Raw genomic sequence first — 21795 nt, forward strand, 5'->3', positions numbered from 1 at the left:
ACAACAGACTAACAATATTATATAATATATAAGTATCGGTATTGGTATCGGCCAAAATGAGCTTTAAAGTATTGGCATATCGGATATCGGCATAAATCCAATATCGTGCAACCCTAGCTCGTTTACTCTGATATAAAAACCACTAACTGCTAGAACACTCATAGCCTCTTGTAGGAAAAGCACGGTGGAGCACTATTTTTATCTAGAAAATTGAGATAAAGTTGTCCAGAGGCTGTGTCAGGTTATACTGCGTATAGCCAAAACATTATTACTTTGATGAAATTTAACAAATGATGTGTAAAAGAGGACTGATATTGTTCTTCTATAACACAAAGAACTAGCAAAGAGTGTCTGATATGTGGACACATTTTTTCAAACATAAACAGGAGAGTTTTTAACAATGAGGAAAGCACATCAGACACATATTTGGTATCTGAATGTCAGGTACACAAGGTACACCTGCCCTGTTCTCACAGTCAGCTTCTGCCAAAGAAAAACTCTCTGAACTAATCAAACAAGATAAAATGGGAGATGTGTTCACTCTGTTTAAGACATTTACTGAAATGTCAGGGTTTAATTTTTCTTTTTTTTCTTTCGGTTATCCTTTTATTTGTCACGTGAACACATTAATATTTAATATAATTATTATTAATTGTTATATATAACATTTTGGGGTTTTATAGAAAATCTGTACGATTTTGTTATGGCACCATGTTCAAACAGGTATACCCAAGAAGTCTTCTGAGAGGTATCAAGGACAATTGGAGCATAGGTGTGGCGTGCAAATTGACACAGTTTTATTCACCTTTTGACCTGGGCCCTACATTCTGTCTTTAAATCACTGATATGCTTGCACCATGTGCATATTATTGGTGTCCGTCTGTGTTTGTTGCAAAGCTGTCTTTTTCTTTTCCACATGCTGAAAACAATAAGTTAAAAGAAGTTATAAGAATATGTTTCTTGGAGCAGCTGTAGTGGCCTTTGTGACTTACCGAGCTGTCAATCCCCAGAGTCAGCAACATGATGAAGAACACAATAGCCCAAAATGTTGAACCAGGCAGAGTAGAAATAGCCTCAGGGTAGATGATAAATACCAGTCCTGCACCTGCACACACATACAAAAACATGTCTAAATAAAAGTACATTTCACAATTAAGGTGCACAAACTTCACCTTTGATTCTTCATTAGAGCTTACCCTCTGTAGCCACATCTTCTATTCTCACACCATGTTTGTAAGCCATGTATCCAAGCACAGAGAAGATGGCAAACCCTGAGAAGAAACTGGTAACGCAGTTCACAGTGCTGGTCAAGAGAGCATCCCTGGAGATGGAAAAAAACACAAATGCAGAAACAAGTTATAAAGCAAACATGGCTCTTTAAATCAATGTGTTCATTGTTTGACTGTAGTTTCACATTACCACATATTTACATTCGCCTTGTAGCTTGACTGATGATGTAGTGACTTTATCTTTAAAAAAGGGCAAACTGTCTCTTATTTAAATTTAACATCAAGCTAGTATAAAGCTTCTGACCTGATCTAGTGATATCAGAGTAGGGCAATGTGTTACTCGATATGTTGCAAGTTTTCCATGGGTTGAATTTCAGCCAAACACTGTCGTAGGGAGGCTTTCATATGAATTAGATTCTTCAGTTTTCCATGTCTAACAGCAAGTTTGATCCGTAACCAGCGTGCTTTTCTGTGGCTGACCTGTAGTTTTGCTAATTCTTCTTCTCTGTTTGTAATTTGTGCTGGCTGTGAGAGGACCTCTCCTGTCAAGCTACCATAACACACATGTTTAAGATCACAGCACAATGTAATCACAGCCAACAGTTTCATCTGCCTTCCTCTGCTGTTTTTTAGTCTTTGCAAACCTCTGATCTAAGTGCAACAGCAGAATGTTATTAGAGGACTGCAAGTACAATCGTGATGTAAAAAAAAATCTACACATATGACAACAATTTTTACTTATATTACGCTAGAAAAGTTAAAACTGAGGAAGATACCTTATCAGGTGTTTTTAATGATAAGGCTTCTGGGTCATTTTTTAAGCTTCATTGAGCTGATACATGAAGAAGAATGGTAAGCAGAACAAGGGCACTACTGCATTTCATCTTACACGCTTCAGTTTGCTCTGGCAGCTTTGTGAGTAATGTTTTCTTTATAGGTGTGACGGAGGATGCGGTGCTTTTCAAACACTGCCCTTTGCAGATTTCCTCCATCTGTGCAGGCATTCAAACAAAAGTCTGGTTTTGTGCTTGTTTTTCTAACATCACCGGCTCTTCCCAGCTGCTGCCTTTCCCCCAGTTCAGGTTTGGTCTTTTGCCACTGTGGATATAATGTAAATCCCAACTGCCAGCAGTCCACACGCATGTCTAAATGAGACATGAAAGAGGAGGAAGGCATGAGGCCCTGTTTAGGTTGAAGAAGGTGGAGGAGTTGAGAGAAGACAGTAAAGGAGCTGTCCATAATGATTCTAACACACAGAGCAGCACTGGTATGTCAGCAGCCTCAGTGCAGACACTTTTTAATGGTTCACCTGTTGGTGTATTTTTTATTTTTCCAACTACCTGTATTGGAGAGAATTCATATTTTCCAGAGGAAAAATGTGTTTTTCCTCAGATTTTGTGAAAGGACAGGAATATTTATACTGTCTGCTGGGTGAAGCATGTTTTCTGTTTTGCAAACATTTGTGCCTCAAATTGCACTGCATCCTATCCATGCAGAAAAAGATATGGTTAAGTCATAACCTGATGTGTGCTGAAGAAGAGCAGCACTATGGCCATCCAGTTAACACACAGCCCTAGGGTGTATTATCTGGCAGCCCTTCCTGGCCTGTACTTTATCTTTCCTGTGAACACCTGGCCATTGGGTTCAGCTGGACAGATTACCATCACCTCTGCTGCTTTGTGATCCTGTTACATGCTGAGAAGGACACACTGCTCAAAGACAGCAGGATGTTATGTTGCTATGGGCTCATCTGGGATATCAAAAATCAGCAAAGTAGTGAAAACGCTTACCTGTAGCAGTTGTTGTCAAATTTGTTATAACTTGCAAATGCAATAAGGACCCCAAATCCTGCTCCTAGGGAGTAGAATATCTGGGTGGCAGCATCGATCCACACCTGTGGCAAAACAAACAAACAAGATGGCTTTTGCATATTTAAAATATGACCACTTAGCTGAGGATTGTCTGTACTTAAATTGCATGCACTTTTTAATTATTTAGGTTTTGTTTTCATTTGAAATGTCTGCATTCATAAAATGTCTATAGTATTTTGCCAAGCAAACAATAAGCAGCATCTCTGACCTCTAGATTGTTGAGCCGATTGAAATCAATGTGGAGGTAGGCCTTGATGCCATCCATGGACCCTGGTAGAGTAACGCCTCGAATCAGCAAAACAAAAAGCACCACATAGGGCATGGTAGCTGTGATGTACACCACCTGAATACCAACAAAGAGAAGCTGGGAATGAGTAAAACATTCTCCTACAATAACTCACAAAGAGTAGATGTTTTTTTGTTTCTTAAAAAAGTGTAAAAATTAACACTTTGTCAATTACTCTTAATGGTTTTTAGATAATCCACTATATACAATACAAAACACTGTTTGACTGAATCACCAGTGGAATGCCTTCTGCAGATATGGTTGTCATGATACAACTTCCATCTGAAAAAATTGACACTGAGTATTTTTGCTGTGTGGTGTGGTGAGGCCTGTACCTTCCCTGAAGACTTTACACCTTTCCAAAGGCTGAAGAAGAGGATGAAGACCACCACAATAAGACATAACGACAGTTCCCAGCGTGGAAGTCCCAGGTCCTGGATACCTTTGCTCTCATGAAGATGTAGCACACCCCGTCTGCAGGACACACAGACATTTTCATTGTTATGCTTACTGTTGTTTTCAGTTGCACAGGTTTCATTAAATCTATGGACCATAACTTATAGCACTATGATATTAATTGATAACAGAGCACCGGTAATGTACTTTGAGAACATTTTTGAGGATGTTTTGGTGAAATGGGAACACCCGGATTGTGTTGCAGCTGGGGGAGTCTGAACAAAACAGCCCACACTTTAGGTGCCTGAGATGAAGATGAGAGATTCTGCATTGGACAGGTAGTTAGATAAAAGTTACAGCAACACAAAGCTAGCATATCAAGTCTGACATAGCCTGCTTTAACCGGTTAATCCATTTATTAAAGTTTTGGCAACACGGTTCATAAAAATGGATTTAAAGTTTATTTCAACCCTAAAAACCATCTGCTGAGCACCTACAAAATTAAATTATTACATGTCTCTCTTTCCAACTCCCTCTTTTCTACACTGTTTTGAGCCTGTCAATGATGTCTTTTGGCTGTGCTTTCATACCGCCAGCAATGTCTTCTGATGCCAAACACTGTCAGATAAAGGTGAGGATTCAAAGGTTCAATTGAAACATCTAAATATTATTTCCAGCTTTTAGGATATTCTCTGAGTTTTTGGAAAGAAACAGAATTCGGGTTGTATCCACTGTCCATAGGGATTTAAGCTTAAAAAATCTGTTTTGACATTAAGGCATGCTTTGAGCATGTGCGATGCCAAATGTTATGACAAATCTGGGACAATAACACGTCTATCTCCTATGTAAAACATTTAAAATGGAGTTTGTACTGTATGTGTTGAAACCTTGTTGATTTTTTTTTTTTTTTTTTTTTTTACAAAGTTCCCTCTAAATGATGATCCTTCTCCAATTCTTGGTTAAACAAAGCCAGGTAAATGTTTTTTTTTAATGTGTTCCTCTAGTCTTTATGATCAGCTAGGCTGTACTTCCATACACTTTACTTGCAGACGTGAAATGCATATCAACTTAACCAGTCCTAGGAAATGAACTGAGTTTATTTCTCAATGTTGTCTCCACTGCATGTAAATAATCCAAAGGCCTGAGCACATTCACATAAATAGGTAGCAGCATTTCAGGAGGTATAAGAGCAGTAACTACAACCCATGAATTACAACTGAAACCTGATCTGTTACCGATTGTAAACATGTCTCTGATCTCAGGAGTCTTCCCACAGACCCTGAAAACAGCTGTTATTAAGCCGCTCTTAAAAAAGAACAATCTAGACAAGACCTTAATGAATAACTACAGGCCGATATCAAATCTTCCTTTTTTAAGTTAAATTATTGAAAAGGCTGTGTTTCAACAGATAAATTACTTTCTAACAGTGAAAAACTGCTTTAATGTCTTCCAGTCAGGTTTTAGACCACATCACAGCACTGAGACCGCTCTGGTCAAGGTGTTTAATGACATTCGCTTAAACACAGATCATGGCAGAACTTCAGTCTTAGTGTTATTGGACCTCAGTGCTGCTTTCGACACAGTCGACCACAATATATTACTTGACCGACTGGAAAACTGGGTGGGACTGTCTGGCACAGTTCTTGATTGGTTTGCATCCTACTTAAAGGACAGGGATTATTTTCAATAGGTAACTTTAAATCTGAGCAGACCTACATTACATGTGGAGTCCCCCAAGGCTCCATCCTGGGGCCTCTTCTGTTTAACATCTACATGCTTCCACTTGCTCAGATCATAGAAAACAACAAAATAAATTACCATAACTATGCAGATGACACACAGCTCTACATTTCAATGTCCCCAGGTGACCATGGCCCCATACAAGCACTGGGTAAATGCATGGAACAAATTACCGAATGGATGTGCCATAATTTTCTCCAGTTAAACAGAGAAAAAAACTGAGGTAGTTGTTTTTGGACCCAAGGAGGAATCCCTTAAAATCAGCATGCAGCTCCAGTCACTTCAGTTAAAAACCTCAGACCAGGCCAGAAATCTGGGTGTTGTCATGGATTCAGACCTAAATTTCAAAAACCACATAAAAACAATTACAAAGTCAGCTTATTATCACCTCAAGAATATTTCTAGGATTAAAGGACTAATGTCACAGCGGGACCTTGAAAAACTGGTCCATTCATTTATCTTCAGTCGAGTTGACTACTGTAACAGTGTCTTCACTGGTCTGCCTAAAAAGTCCATCAGACAGCTGCATCTGATCCAGAACGCTACTGCTCGAGTCCTCACAAAGACCAAGAGAGTGGACCACATCACTCCTGTTCTGAGGTCTCTACACTGGCTCCCTGTCTCTCAGAGAATAGACTTTAAGATCCTCCTGTTAGCTTATAAAGCACTGAATGGTTTAGGCCCAAAATACATCAGAGACCTTCTAGTCCAGTATGAACCATCCAGACCACTCAGGTCGTCTGGTGCAGGTCTACTCTGTGTCCCTAAAGTCAGAACCAAACATGGAGAATCAGCGTTCAGTTTCTATGCTCCATATATCTGGAACAAACTCCCAGAAAACATCAGGTCTGCTGAGAGTTTGAGTTCTTTTAAATAAAGGTTGAAGACACACCTGTTCACTGCTGCCTTTGACTAAAAATCTTTTTACCTTTCTAATTTTCCATTTTTGCTCAAACTTTGCACTGTAGCTTTTACTTTAATATCTGTTTTTATCTTTATTGTTTTTTTTTTTTTTTTGCTGTTTTAAAAAAACTTTCTATGTGTATTTTTATCTTTTTTGGATTTTATACATATAAAGTTCAGACAAATGGCACTAGGGATGTGTCTATCTTGTGTGGGTCTTATTTGCTGTTTTTAATCACCTTTTACATGCTTTGTTTAAAATGTTTTCATTGTTTCTTTTTCCCTTTGTCAATGCATTTTTATGACCTGTGTGAAGCACTTTGAATTGCCTTGTTGCTGAAATGTGCTATACAAATGAACTTGCCTTGCCTAAACAGTCTATCAAAAGCACAAACTTGCAATTTCAGTTAGTCTGTTTTTTCCTTCTATTCTGGATTTTCATCCTTGCTGCCATGTTTGAATTACCAGGTTGCTAATCACCATCGTCTGACCATAAAGTATGATTGCATTTGTTAAGTGCAGGTTAAGTGATCTTGCTTTGTTCTTCAGGTTGTCTTATAAAATGGTAACAAATCAGAATCCTCTTTGATTTTCTTCTTCTCAAAAATAATGGGTATAGAGCTATGTTATGTTGTGGTTCTATGTGTCATCGTTCACTAAAACAATGACAGGGAACATGATTGTATGATCCTAAAAATGAAACAAAAACATTGGAAGTCAAACCATCATAGGGAGGGACATAACACTGAAAAAGTCAGTGATCTTCTCCCTGCAGCCCAACTAACACAACCTCTAGTTATGCATTGGTACAACATTCACTGGTAGAACAAGGGTAATCGTGTTTAACTACATGTGTCTTTGTTCTCTCTTATCAATAAAATTATACTAATTCAGACTTTATTATCGTTATTTTTATTATTATATATTATAATAATACCTTCACTGGAGGTTACATTCAGAAGAAATGGATTATATGTAAGGTCCTATTGATATTGACCGTTGTCCAGCAGGATCTCATCTTTTCATCTTTAACCTCAAATAGTGTTGGTGTCAAATTTAAAGACATTCCATCCTGGTATTTTGGAGATATCACATTTTCAGGAGTTGGAGTGAAATGATGGCTACAAAAGTATCCAGGACATTGTTGTTCAAGTGAAGCTGAAAGTGGAAACAAAACAACTCAGACTTTAGGGTTTTTTTTCTTTTTGCTGTTTTGTTTTTCAAACATAGGCAGCTGGATAGCTCAGTGGTAGACATTTTGTCATTGCAAACTTCAGTACAGGAAATCAGGGGTTTGAAACCCCATCAGGGCACAGTCAGTATCCAGTGTGGGCTGGGTCCTGAATGCCATGAACACCTTTCTGTCTCTCAAATGAATGTTGCTTTGGACTAAAGCAACCGCTAAATGACAGTGCAACATTAGACAAGTCCAGTTTTCCTTGAAATATTCAGCCTCATGCTGGCCAAAACTGTTGTGCCTATCTGCAAAACCAGAAGCTGGCTGTGGCTCTAAGGAGAGCATGGTGATGGAGGATAATAGATCTGCCTGATTCCATGTTTTTCATGAGGCAGATCTATCCTGCAAAGCTTCAGTCTGAAATGTTTGTGCCTGGTCTCAGAATGAATGGACCAATCAGCAATATTTGAGGAGAATGATGCAGCAGCCAAGGGCAGGGTTTAGTTATCCTGTCAGCCAGCGGTCAACATTTTACATTAAAGAAGAACAGTCCACTGAAAGCTTTTCTTGGTGAAAAAAGATGTTTTTTTTGCTCTTCACCTGACCAGCCTCTGCAACACTGTAATTCACCAATTGGCTGTCATGGTTGTTAACAATGACTGCCCAACAAATGGCTGCCTGTTAAGCTTTTGTTGCATAGCATAATCCCTTTGGCTGCACATGCCCACTACGTCATATATTTTGTTGCTCTGATTGGCTCGTAATTAATATCTCAGAAAAAATCTGTCCAATCATCTTCTGAGATTTTTTCCAAATGTTCTGCCCTTCCCAAACACAATCTATCTATTTATGCTGCCCAAATGTATGTGAAATGTATCCTATGGATATGTTAGTCACATGCATATCTGGTTAGGTGTGTGCTGCCATCTTAGCCTGCTTCACCATCTTTAATGAATGAAGCAATAGATTCAGGAGAGCCCATAGGCACCAAACAGAAAAATATAGTTGGGGAAAAAAAAACACACAAGGAATCTTTCAGAAATTTAACATTTTCTCCTCATAGAAAGGCACGGCAGTGTCTCTACATCTCAGGCTACTAAGAGAACCTTTCTAATGATTTTTAAGATGTAGTTGTGAGCAGTAAATGTTGTGATCATCCTGAGTAGAGACACCAGTGCATGGTTTTGAAGCAGTACCGGTCAGGATAGGAAATCCCTGAAGAGAGCTGTTTGTTGATTTGACTAAAACTTAAATGTGATGAGCGCTCTGAATATAATGTGACCAAAAGTGCTTAATTTTGAACCTGTATGCTTTCTAATGCTAGCTCTAACTGAGAGGATCTATTAGCTAAACACAGCCACTATGAAAAAATAATTAATGAAATGTTTCTTGCTCTGTCTTTCTGATTCTGGACAGTTTCATCATATTTGTTAATGAAATAAATAAATAAAAAATAAATTGTTTGGTCGAGTGCTTCAAATTGTGATCATACCATGTCTTTGAAACTATTTTTGCATATTTTTCTTGCACTGATGTTTAGCCAATAGAGGGCGGCATAAACCAGTTAATACTTCATTTATTAAACTTTATAACCAACCGGCATGCACTGATATCAAAAGACATATACCTTGTTTTAATAGCACTTTGCAAAGTACTACTCATTAATTTAATTTTGGTTATATATTTTCCTGATACCCTTACACATGTTTGTTAATGTCTTCAAAATGCAATAAGGTCCTGGACAGTGCTGTTGAAAATGACAACAGGAAATCATTCCTCCTTAAGAGTGTCATCTGCACCTTGGAAAAGAGGGCCAGACTATTTCACTGCTGCACATCTATGATAATCTATGCTGTCCCTTACCAAAACTTTCCATGAGAAAGATTCAATTAAGTTGGCATGTGATGTTAGGTTTGATAAACAGAGGAACTGGACTTGATCTGATACTCAGGTTGCTTATACAACTGCCTGACACTAAAGTCTTCAGGAACACGCGAACTGAAAAATGTTCAGAAACACAGTCCTGAGGGAGCAGATGATCTGTGAAACCCATCTTTGGCAATTACTTATCTTTGGCTGATAATAAATTCAAAGCTATGAGGTCTTTAGGGAGGTAGATAGCAGTGTGAAGATGTTGGTTTGTTTGGAGAGAGAAATGTAGTCTATGATCATGAGATGAAGTCCTTGTGTTGGTGTTGAGTTGTAATCCCCTAGGGCCTCCTTGTTCATCTGATAGCATTAATAGTGCCCGTAAATGCCCACTTTAACATTAGCCCAGGTCTTTTAGGACCAGTTACTCTAAACACATTCACTCTTAGCTGCACTCAGTAAGCTGGCTGTGCTGCTTTCTAACATTTAATGATGCCACTAGCTGCTACCTGTTAAGCTGAAGCTGGCACAATGTTGTTACAGATGTTGGGACATTTTGAATTGAACTGATAAGTCATGGCTTTTCTCAATTAGAGTAATTTGTACAACATTGTCTGACAAGCTGATTATGGTCCACTGAAAGCAGGTTGAAAACTGTAGTCGGCAATGCGATTTAAATTATAAGCCCATATTTTCAGACAGATTTTCCTGAAGTAAATCAGTGTTGCACCTGGTTCATACATCCTCAGTGACAAAGATACTTTTGAAAGAATGAGTCAAAAAGCTTGACAGAATAGTTAACGTTCTGCTTAATCCTGGCCAATTGCTTCTTGGAGAGGAAGTAAAATCTAGAAATGCATTAATTGTCAAATAAACCATTCCCAGTTCTTAAATTGGCAAGGCAAAGAGGGAAGGGGTTTCCAACTGTTTTTCATCAGACATGCACTTCTGATGAAGCATACTGGCAGCTCAAGACCCCTTTGAGCCTGCCCCGACAGCTTTGTGATTTTTATGCCTTTCAGTATCGAGACAGCATTAATGATGCTGTGATTTTGGCTTCAACATCTGAGAAGTTTCTTTGATCAGTTTGGGCTACATTAGTTATCACAATGATCAAAACAAATGCCCCGATCTGTCTTTTAGGTCAGTCTTTTGGACTGAAACATGTTTTCATCCGTAGAAACACAATCCCTTACACTCTGCTTAGCTGTCACATGATTCAAAATGGTGTTATTTCAGGTCAGGCCATATGTGGGTTCAGGATAACTGCAGTTTTAGTTTTTTAGCATCTTTTAGCTTTTTCGTCTTGTTATGTTAATTCCTGCTTTTCAGCTTACTTATTAGACCAGTCATGCTGTATATAGCACTGTTTTCGGATAAAAATATGCAGTACAACAGTCATTTAAATACCTAACTAGCACAGAAAATTGATCAACTTAGCGACTAGCTGGTAAACAGATTGTAGCAGAGGGGTCCATTCCTTGGTGTATATTCGGCTGCTTGGGGCAATAAATGAATAACAATGAATCTTTGCTTCTGTGTGTCTGCTTGTTGTGTAAATAAGCAACTGTTTCCCTCCTATTGCTTGTACAATCCTGCAGTGCCATTATCTAAAAACAGAACATACAGTGCATTCAGAAAGTATTCAGACCCCCTTCACTTTTTTCAGTTTTGTTCTGTTCCTGCCTAATGCCACAATTGTCTAAATTTTTTTTTTCTCTTGTTAATCTACACTCAGTACCCCATAATGACAAAGTGAAAACGGAATTTTTGGATTTTCGCAAATTATTAAAGATATAAAACGGAAATATCCCATTGACATAAGAATTCAGACTCTTCACAACAACACCTAAAGTTAGCTCAGGATCCTCAAATTTCTTTTGATCTTTGCTGAGAAGTTTCTACTCCTTGAATGGAGTCCACTTGTGGTAAATTGGCTGGATACAATTTGTGAATGTACACACCACAGATAACATCAGAGCAAATCCAAACCATGAGGTCAAAGGAACTGCCTGCAATGCTCGAAGACAGGATTGTTGCAAGGTACAGATCTGGGGAAGGCTACGAAAAAAAAATCTGCTGCACTGAAAGTTCCCAAGAGCACAGTGGCCTCCATAGCACTCAAATAGGAGACGTTTGGCACAATCTGAACTCTTCAAAGAGCTGGTCACCCAGCCAAACTGAGCACTTGGGGAAGCAGGGCCATAGTAAGAGAGGTGACCAAGAGCCCAATGGTCACTCTGACTGAGCTCCATAGGTCCTGTGTGGAGATGAGACAAAGCACAACCGTCACTGCAGACCTTCACTAATCTGGGCTTTATGGCAGAGTGACTAGACGAAAGCTTCTCTTTAGTGCAATACAGATGAAAGCCTGCTTGGTGATTGCAAAAAAGCACCTGAAGGACTCTCAGTCTGAGACACAAGACTCTCTGGTCTGATGAAACCAAGACTGACCTGTTTAGCCTAGGGCTGGGCAATTAATCACAAATTAGATTAAATTGCAATATGACATGCTACAATATTCAAATCGCAGACAGTGCCTGAAAAGTGTCAAAATACCAGTTTGATACAATCTTTTTTTTTCTTTTTTTTATCCTTTATATCACTGTTACTCAACCCTGCTCAACCAAATAGCCAAATAGTTGAAAAATACCTTTGCAAGAGCCACAATCTAAGAGGTGAAAAGTGGCAACAACGGCAATAAAAATAAGTTAAAGGTGGCAAGAATGGTCAAAAAGCAACCAAAAGGGGAGAAAAATGGGGAGGAAAAGTGGAAAAAGGGTCAGAAAGTAGCAAAAATGGGTGAGAAGTGACAAAAAATGAGTTACAGTTGGCATAAAATGGTCCAAAAGTGGCAAAACCGTGAAAAAAGTGAAAAGTGACTGAAATGGGCAAAAAGCAGTCAAGATTGGCTTAAATGGGCAAAAACTAGGAAAAAGTGGTATTGACAAAAGGGAGGTTAAATGGGTGAAAATGCGGAGAACAAAGGGTGAAAAGGGGCAAAAATGGGATAAAAGTGGCAAAAAATGGGTAAAAAGTTGCAAAAAGAAAAGTGGCAAAAGGGGCAAAAATGTAAGGTTTAAAAGTGGTATTAAATAGCAAAAGATAGCCCTAATAGGCAAAAATGGGATAAAAGTGGCAAAAATGGGCAAAAAAGTAGGGAAAAAGTGGTTTTCAGAGGCCAAAGCATAGCATAAAGGGGTGGAAAGTGGGAAAAAATGGGCAAAAAGGGCAAAAAAGTTTCCCTTATTCAAGGTTTGTTGGGGGAAATTATATCTAAAACGAAGACATAAAAGGGCCACATGTGGCTCTAGAGGGATGGTTGAGTATCACTACTTTATACGTTATTCAAACCTTCAAGTATCTTTTTTTTTTTTTTTTTTTTTTTTTACAAAAATCTTACTTTTCTTGCTCAGGCATTTATTTTTCTTCATCAAAATGAGAATATGAGAAATGATCTTCCCCTTCAATAAAGCAATTGATATCAAAATTTCTATATGAGCCAAAATCGCAGTAAGTTATTTTAATTCTAAATTTAGCACTAGCTTAACTTATCTAATATTGTACTTGTTATAACATAGAATGATTTCTTGCTTACATTTGTTGAACAACAGAAAACATGGGGAACCTAAATAATTGCATTTGAAATTGCAATCACAATATTGAAGGAAAAAATTGCAATTAGATTATTTTTGCATATCGTTCAGCCCTAGTTTGGCCTCAACTTTAAACATCATATCAGGAGGAAATTGGCACAGCTCATCACCATTATTTTTCACTCAAAAGTGTAGTCCAACGTTATGTGCAGTCAGCATCCTTGGTGGAGAAAGCGCCATTCAACGTTTTTTTAACAGGACTGTGCTCGTCATTGTCACTTCTACCTCACTGGCCAATCTAAATCAAAAAGGGGCAGGACATCTACAGATTGCGAAGTGAAACCGATGTGTGCAAAGCTTGTTGCATCAAATTCGATTAGTCTTAAGACTGTAATTGCTGCCAAAGATGCTTCAACTAAGTACTGAGTAAAAGGACTGAATACTTATGCCAATTTGATATTTCAGTTTTTCCTTTTTTTTTTTTTTTTTTTAATAAATTTGCAAGCACTTCTAAATATATGTATTCACTTTGTTATTAGGGGTATTGAGTGTTGATAAATAAGAGGAAAAAATGGGATTTACATGATTCAGGCTACAGGCTTTAGTTTTGATAATGGCTGAATGCATTTGAGAATTAATGAATTATGATTATTTTAGCTGATGTTGCAATTTTGATATGATTTGTGGTATTCAAAAGAGTGACAGTTTTTCCTTATTATTCTGTCTTTCATTGAAAAACATCAATTATTAAAGATGTACAAACATTATATAATTTTTTTGCGATTCATTTTTCTCTTTTAATTGAAAACATTAAAGGATTAATGAAAAAGCATAATCATGGTTGATAAATAAGATCTTTTCCATTTTCTGAACAAAGATAATTGATTCTTACATCTGTGTATGAAATGTGTGCCAGAACATCTTTGCTGCATCATATTTAAATTAAGATAGTACTTGAAATGAATATTTGACACACATTTCACCATAAAGAGGCAGCGCACCTTGTGCTATTTTCAAATTGTTATATCTAGATTCCAATAAAATTTTAATAATTTGTCCAACCCTCGTTAGGATCTTGAAGATTTAAGAACAAAAATGAGTTCAACTTTCAGATAAAGTCAAACTCACCAGTGAAAACACCGTTTGGGTCTTTCTTTGAGTGAAAGTAACACTAACTATTGCCGGCTGTCATTGCAGGTGCAAGCCAGAGAATAAAACAAAGATCTTTAAGATTACTCTTCAAGTCTTAACTAATATAATCGCAAATTAAATATATTTACAGTTTTGTATGCACTTTAGCTAGTGACTTTCGCCCCTTTTCAGATGACACAAAATCACTGACTAATGCTCCATTTAGGTTATTTGGCCATCTTCTTGCATATTAGCTCCTGAAAGATAAAGATGCTAAGCCCAAGAGAATTTGTGCGTGTAAAGGGTGTAAGAGATGGAACAAGAGGATTGTTGACTCAGTTGGCCTCACTCTCTCATGCTGGGTTTTGGCTTTGCTCCTGTGCTCAAAGCTAGCTGTAAGCAGGAGGATTTATCAACCCCTACAGGGCCAAACCCTCAGCAAGATCTGTCTTGAAGCACTTTATTGTTGTCAGCCTGTCCATCCACATGAAATGACATTTTCCTAAGAGTGTCTGCTTTCTGATTTTATAGACCATTTTAAGTGACATTACATGAGCCCTCTTAAAAGCCTGCAGTAACTTACAAGGCATGAGTTCTTCGTGTAAATGCTGACCTCCTCGTGCCTGGCCATACTGTTTACTTTCTCTTAAAACTGTATATCAAGTTTGAGAGTTCCTAGATGTTGAAAGCTATCCAGGGATAGTGATTAAATAAACATGTGGTACTAGTCAGTGCAGGGCAGCAAAATGAGAGTGGATTTTTTGAACAAGCTCAATAATTGGCCTGAATGTATGCTCAATGTATTCTGTGCGTCACACTTAGCATGTGTCTCCTGTTCTGTCCAAGTCCTCTCACAGACTTCCTCTGGGCTTCACAGTCGGTCTTCACAGAAGCTCGGGAAGAACCGGCTGTCTTTGAAGTATAAACAGATGGAGTTTTTTCATGCACTTCAAAGAGTGCATTTGAACTTTTCGTGTATACACCTTTTAAAGGTGCAAACATTATTGGCGTGGACTTTGGGCACATCTCTTCATGCTGCGTGACTGGTGTCAACCCATTTACACGAACAGGGCTTCACTTGTTTGTAATGCAGATCTGTGTTCAATTCCAGGGCTTCACTTGTTTGTAATGCAGATCTGTGTTCAATTCCAGGAAGCAATACGAAAGCATCTCTTCCACGTGACAGTATGTGTTTTGCAGTGGACTGTATTCAATATTCTGGCTTGGTCATATTGTGTCATTTATAACTGTCCACAGGAACAATGCACAATGACAATGAACAAAACATGCACAATAATGGTCATATGAAAACAGTGGCTACATTAACACACAGGCCAAAGCTTTGATCTTGCACAGTGATAAATAATAATCTATTATAGTGGTATCATCAGTCTTTATAAAAGCAACTGAAATCATCGTGTTTTGACATTTGACATTCATCACGATTTGGAAATGAATAACGTTCAGATTTTGAACTAGCTGTAGTAACAATGTAGCCAAAGAGAGTTGCATGAGAGAAGCAAATATTTCTCAGTAGTGTAACTATAGATCATTTGTTCACTTCATTGTCTGGGTGATAATTTTCTGTGGAGGATTTAAACTGGACTCTTTATACAGGTGCATCTCAAAAAATTAGAATATCATGAAAAAGTTCAATGTTTTTTTATCATTTGTTTCTGAAAGTGAAAAACATGTATTATATAGATTATTTACACATAGAGTGAAGTATTTGAAGCCTTTATCTCTTGAAATTTTGCTGATTATGGCTTACAGATAAGAAAACCTAAAATTCAGTGTCTCAGAAAATTAGAATATTACATAAAATCAAGAAAAAAAGGATATTTTAAACAGAAATGTCAGGCTTCTGAAAAGTATGTTCATTTCTATGCCCTCAATACTTGGTTGGGCCTCCTTACGCATGAATTACTGCATCAATGTGGTGTAGCATGGAGGCGATCAGCCTGTGGCACTGCTCAGGTGTAATGGAAGCCCAGGTTGCTTTGATAGCGGCCTTCAGGTTGATAGAATGTATGGGTTTCACTTTCAGAAACAAGTGGCAAAAAAATTGAACTTTTCATGATATTCTAATTTTTTGAGATGCACCTGTAGTTGTGATGCACAAGATATTTAGTTTCTATTAAAGCCCTTTAAACCCTAAGTCCCCTACAGTATACCTAAGCTTAATTGGTCTTAAACAAAGGGGTGAAAAGCTGTTAAAAGTGACTGATTAACGCTGTGAGTGTTAATAAAAAAGGTGTAATTAAAAGAAGCAAGTAAGCAATGAAAGTGGGCGGAGCTTGGCAGCCTGTCACTGCACGTCTTGGAAGGATTCACAGGTACCACACTGTTATGGTGGGCTGTCGGGTGATGGAACACGCAGCTTTGGCATAGAATAATCGTAGTCCATCACAAATGGTAAATTGACTTGAGCTTGTATAGCACTTTCTTGACATCCGACAACTCAAAGCGTCTTTACACTGCAGGTAGCCCATTCACATTCATTAACCCACATGTACAGACTGATGGCGAAGGTTGCTATGAAGAACTGGCCATCAGATTAGATAATTCTATTCAAACACATCTACACCCATGTACACACCACCAACAAAGCAGTGGGAGCCAACTGGGGTTAGCTGTCTTGCCCAAGGACACATTGGCATGTGACTGCAGGAGCTGGGGATCAAATTCTCAACCTTCTGATTAGCGAGACGGCCAACTACCTCCTGATCCACAGTCACAGATGTAAGCAACACAGACATACTGTACATGAGACTCAGCAACAGAACAGGAGCAGTTTAGGCTTTTTTATGTCGCAGTCCTTGGCTTATTATCTAGCGTTTCCACAGCATTGATGAACATGTTTTGTAATTAGGTGCTGCATATTGACAGCGTTGATCAATTTCCCGTAGGAGTTTAGTGCAAGCCACTGTTCAGCTATTTTTGGTAACAGGTGTTTTGTTGTGGTGGGGGAAGTGTAGAATTTAACTTTACATTGATGGATTTGAATACAAACTGCAATCTCAGCTAATCATCATAGTCACAAATTTCTTCTTAGAAATCCAAAATTATATATAAAAAAAACTTGCACATATTCTGACTTATCTGTACTCTTTAGGTACTCTTCACTGATTGTACAGGTAATACTTATGCTACATTCTTGAGAGGCTTAAAAACTTGAAAAGGTCAGGTTACTATAAAGTGATTATAAACATTTTCTTCTTTCTTTCTAAAAGAAAAAAAGAGTCAGAGCTCATTCGAGCTATCAGTGTCTGTTTGCTCTTCTATGGTAATAAATTCTTTTGTGTGAACTTGTTATTGATTTTCATTCAGTATGTTTACATGCTCAGTAATGCTGTTGCTGTAGCTTGATTAGGCTTTTAACTGACTGCTGTTCTGTCCTAGTTTAAATGCACATAGTGATGGTAATATGCCTCCTTCCAGTTGGTTAGCAACAAGATAGCAGCAGTAAACCATTGGTATGTCAGACAACGAAAAACATTTTTACAGAACCGCACATTTTTTAATACAGTCTGCTTTATTGTTGGCACTGATGCAGTGCACACTATTCCTCTAGCTTATGTGTACTGACTTCCAGGTCAAAGCCTGGTGTGGAAACTGTGAAGCATGTGCAGAACACCTTGTCCAGTCTGTTCCAGTTGGGTTGTGCAAGAGAGCATCAACCTTCAAACACATTACCTAGGTGTGTTAGTCCAACTCATGGAACAAACTACTTCGTAAACATACAAAGTGTCATCTAGGATTGGGTGGTATTTATTTTTTAACACCGTCATACCCTCTCTAACCCTAACCCAATTTATACAGTATTACCGACAGGTGTTTAAAGACACTTGCTGGCCTGCATGTGCAATCATAGCGAGCAGAGCACATGCCTCTACCAGTGCTTCCTTCATACTTTTAGCAAAATGCTAAATGTCTAAAAAAATGATATCTATACACAGCACACTGGTGCTCTCCTTTCCTCCTTCCTCCCTCACTTCCTCCCAGAGGCAATATGAGAAAAATTGATCAGTTATTTTCATTTAGGTTGTGGGAATGGGAAGTAATGTTCCGTATGCTTTTAAACAGATAAAGACTGGACTTAAAAATTATTGCAGGGTTGTCAATAGGGAGCTCCATCCTGCTGTGAATTCTTTTTAAATGGGAAGCTTATAAAAAGTTACTGATCTACACCTGTAAAGGAAGAATTAAAGTGTTTGTTTTTTTTTAAGATTTATTTTGGGCTTAAACCACTAGGCCATCTGCGCCCCAGAATTAAAGTGTTTTTAAAAGAAGACCATCCTGCGGTGCCAGTGCTGTGCCAGCCGTGCCAGGCCATGCCGCATGAGGATATATGTGCCGGTTGCGCATGTTCATAGTTCGCCAAATTAGTCCAACATCATTAACAGTTCTGTCATCAATTTTAAAGCATCTTTACACACAATCAGTGGTGCTGCTGGTGGAAAAAGACACACTCTTGAGGAATTTATTCTAAATATTCACTCCACATACAGTATTACCATATTACCACCCATTCCTAGTGTCATCGCGACTTTTTGCTATAACACTTTATGAACAGAGATATCTTTTCTAATATTAAATGTACAGTTCAGGTCTCTTTCTTTTAGAAACCTCACAACATATAAATATGTTATGTCAACATGTCAGAGATCATTAAAAAGAATGAGAGAAATCACTCACTCATAGTACTCTGCTGCCGGGGTTATCTTGTACTTGGCATAAGACGTTCCATTACCAAGGACAGATCCGTTGATGGCTTTGGGGTCAGTGCAGTTCTCACTGTTCCAGATGTTCCCACATTTAAGCCATGGCAGCTCTCTGGTCATGGAAGAGAACAGGTAGTGGAGGGACCAGGCAATGATGACATTGTAGTAGAAGCCAACATACAAGGCGATGACAATCACAGTGTAGCCCACACCTAAAGAACACCAAGTGACCAGGAGGAAAAATCCAATTATTATTTGAATCTCACACTGTGCCGCGTATTACAAGGTTCATACAGATACTGATTGCAATGTTTTCACAGGTCAGAGGCAACTGATGTTGCCATCTGTCCCACAGTCCGAGCAAATTTTTTCTGTGCAGAGCAAGATGCCCCTTGTCCCATATGTAGATGTTACTACTTTATAATCACTATGCATATCATCTGACACAACCAGTAGCCCATCACACACGGATCATGTCCATCAAGTGACACCTGATCCAAGGGCCTCCTCACAAAACTCAGGTATACAGCATCAAAAGCTACAAATCCTGCTGAGATACGTACCATGTATGGATGGTTTTGTTTAGTTCACACAAATGTGGTTCAAACAAACTAATAAACCCGCTAAACAAGAACAAGCGAACCCAGAAGGCTGATGCTGCTTACACCTTTCGTGCAAGCAACATCAGTGCATTTTTGTGATATCAGCAACATCAGGAGATAGCAAAATTACAGCAAATAAAGCATCATTTGTGTAGTCCTACTACACTGGATGTAGGTGCAGCACAGAGTTGATCGAACTGCTTCTAACAGACCTTTGTGTGAACTGTGACTTGTCTTCTAAGGACTTTTCACTGGCTGTGCCAAAAGGCAATAAAATTGGTCGTAGCTGTCAAGAGCAGCAAGAAATTTCCATGGAAAAAGTGAGCTTGGTGAGTCATGTCGCTCTTTTTAATTTAAAATCCTTTTTTGTCTGTCATTTATTTTTTTTTGGTTGATCAGGCAGGTTCTCAAAGTGGAATCCAGGGACTGTCTGAGGTTAATAAGGGGATTACAGATGGTTTTGACAATAAATTCAGCTGAAAATGATAGAATGTTGCATGTTTGGTCATGGTTTTATTCACTTTCTGTAGTAAAGTTATCTAAAATTATTCTCAGATGGATGTCTGTGGTATATGTTTCTCAGTATTCTATGTGGAAAACAGGTTTATTAACAGGAAAATATTACAGTTTTAGTAAAAGTACAGATCAAATAAATATTTCTCCCTAATTTCACACACTATACCCACACGGCTGTGGCACTTGGCTCCAAACATAGTATTGTGTCCTTTATTCGGCACAGATAAAGTAAGTTGGCAACCCCACAGACAACTGTATCTGCTTTAAATAGTTTTTCTTCAGTTCTATAGAGCATTATCAGTCCATTATACTCCTAACAACACTATCCTCAGGGATTGTGGATTTTCTATTCTAATTTGACACTTCTATTTCTATGAAGGTATACAAGAAAAGAGGATCAGCTTTACTTTATGATGCGTAATAACAAAACTCTAATGACCACACATGTACATTTGAGCCATTACCAAGAAAAACACACAACCCATGCATGGCAGATACAGCTGATAGTGTTGATGGCATTACCAGTTGCCTAGTCTCTTAGTAAGTCTGCCATCGTAAAAGTGTAAAATTCTTTCCAATGCAGTAAATCGTTTAGTAGAAGTTAACATTTTTGTCTTATCTGAGGCCTTGCATGCCTTCACATAATTTCACTTCTCTTAGTCATCTTATCTTTATCTTTACATACACCTTTCAGCTTCGTGTTACAGGGTATTTACATCAGTCCAAATCGGACTTTGTGACATTTTCCTAACATGTGAATAGGCTTTATTTTAACCTCATTTTGCACTTTTTTTTATAACCTTGGATGAGTTGTTTTGATTCCACTGGAATGTGAAGACCTTGTATGATAACAGAGAGGACATAAACCCATCACCCACTCATTCTAGGCAGGACAAACACAAACCCTCCTCAGCTGTGAAGCCAATGTAAGCAGTGTCGATCAACCAAGCAAACAGAGGTACTTATCCGGCAATATTTGAATCATGCAATGAGGAAAAGTGTTGAAAAAACGTTTAATTTTCAGGACAGGAATTACACGTTATTCTTGCTTATCTGTGCATGGGCCACACAGTTTTCTGTGGGTTTAGTAAAGTCTGAATCTCAGGGAAGAAACAGAACAATGTTATTATTGTTTCCAAATTAAACTTCATGCATGTTTGACTGTTACATTTTAACACTTCATAAATTTTTTTCAGTCATGCTTTACAGTGTGTTCTCTGCTTTCTCTTTAACAGCAGTCCTTGTTCCTCCTAAATTGTTCTCTTTTTTTTTGTAAATAATGTAATTTATTGGCATGCAATTGAATCAGCCCAACTGTGTTTCACTGCATGCTGCAGCCTTGTTATGTTTCAACTGGGTAATTTTGAAATTGACATTTGTAGCAGTCCAGACAGGGGTAAAAGGTTGAAAGTACAAGCGGACAGAGATCAAAACATCCAAAGAGGTGAAACTGAGGCAGAGATGATATGACAGAAAGATTAGCTACAAGTGACTCTTGTGATCTTATAAGGAGGGAAGGACACAAAATGAAAGGGCAAGAGAGTGAATGAAGCAAAAAGAGCCTGACTGAGCACTTAATAGGACAGTTAAAGAGGTTAGAGAAAGGCTGGAGTAAACAAATGTGTGCATACTTCTGAGTGTCAGTGGGAGTATCTGGGCTGAGCTCACCTTTAAACACAGGGCATATTTTCCACACTGTAGCTGCCCCTTCTCTGTTGTACTGGCCCAAGGCAAGTTCCATGTAGAACAATGGCA

At 38.3% G+C, this 21795-nt stretch overlaps 1 protein-coding gene across 2 annotated transcripts in view; it reads right to left on the reverse strand.

The window, feature by feature from the left end:
* slc6a2 (solute carrier family 6 member 2) overlaps positions 1-21795 on the reverse strand; it is a 42636-nt gene that overhangs the window by 18377 nt on the left and 2464 nt on the right. For both annotated transcript variants that reach the window (XM_041795397.1, XM_041795406.1), the window contains exons 3-9: positions 21709-21795; positions 18897-19134; positions 3722-3860; positions 3309-3443; positions 3020-3123; positions 1197-1321; positions 993-1105 (exon numbers count right to left, since the gene is read on the reverse strand). The exon at positions 21709-21795 is cut by the window's right edge and continues 45 nt beyond it. In XM_041795397.1, coding sequence (XP_041651331.1) covers positions 993-1105; positions 1197-1321; positions 3020-3123; positions 3309-3443; positions 3722-3860; positions 18897-19134; positions 21709-21795 — 941 coding nt within the window. The remainder of the gene's footprint in view (positions 1-992; positions 1106-1196; positions 1322-3019; positions 3124-3308; positions 3444-3721; positions 3861-18896; positions 19135-21708) is intronic.

Source organism: Cheilinus undulatus, linkage group 1 (assembly GCF_018320785.1).
Source record: "Cheilinus undulatus linkage group 1, ASM1832078v1, whole genome shotgun sequence".
Lineage (NCBI taxonomy): Eukaryota > Metazoa > Chordata > Actinopteri > Labriformes > Labridae > Cheilinus > Cheilinus undulatus.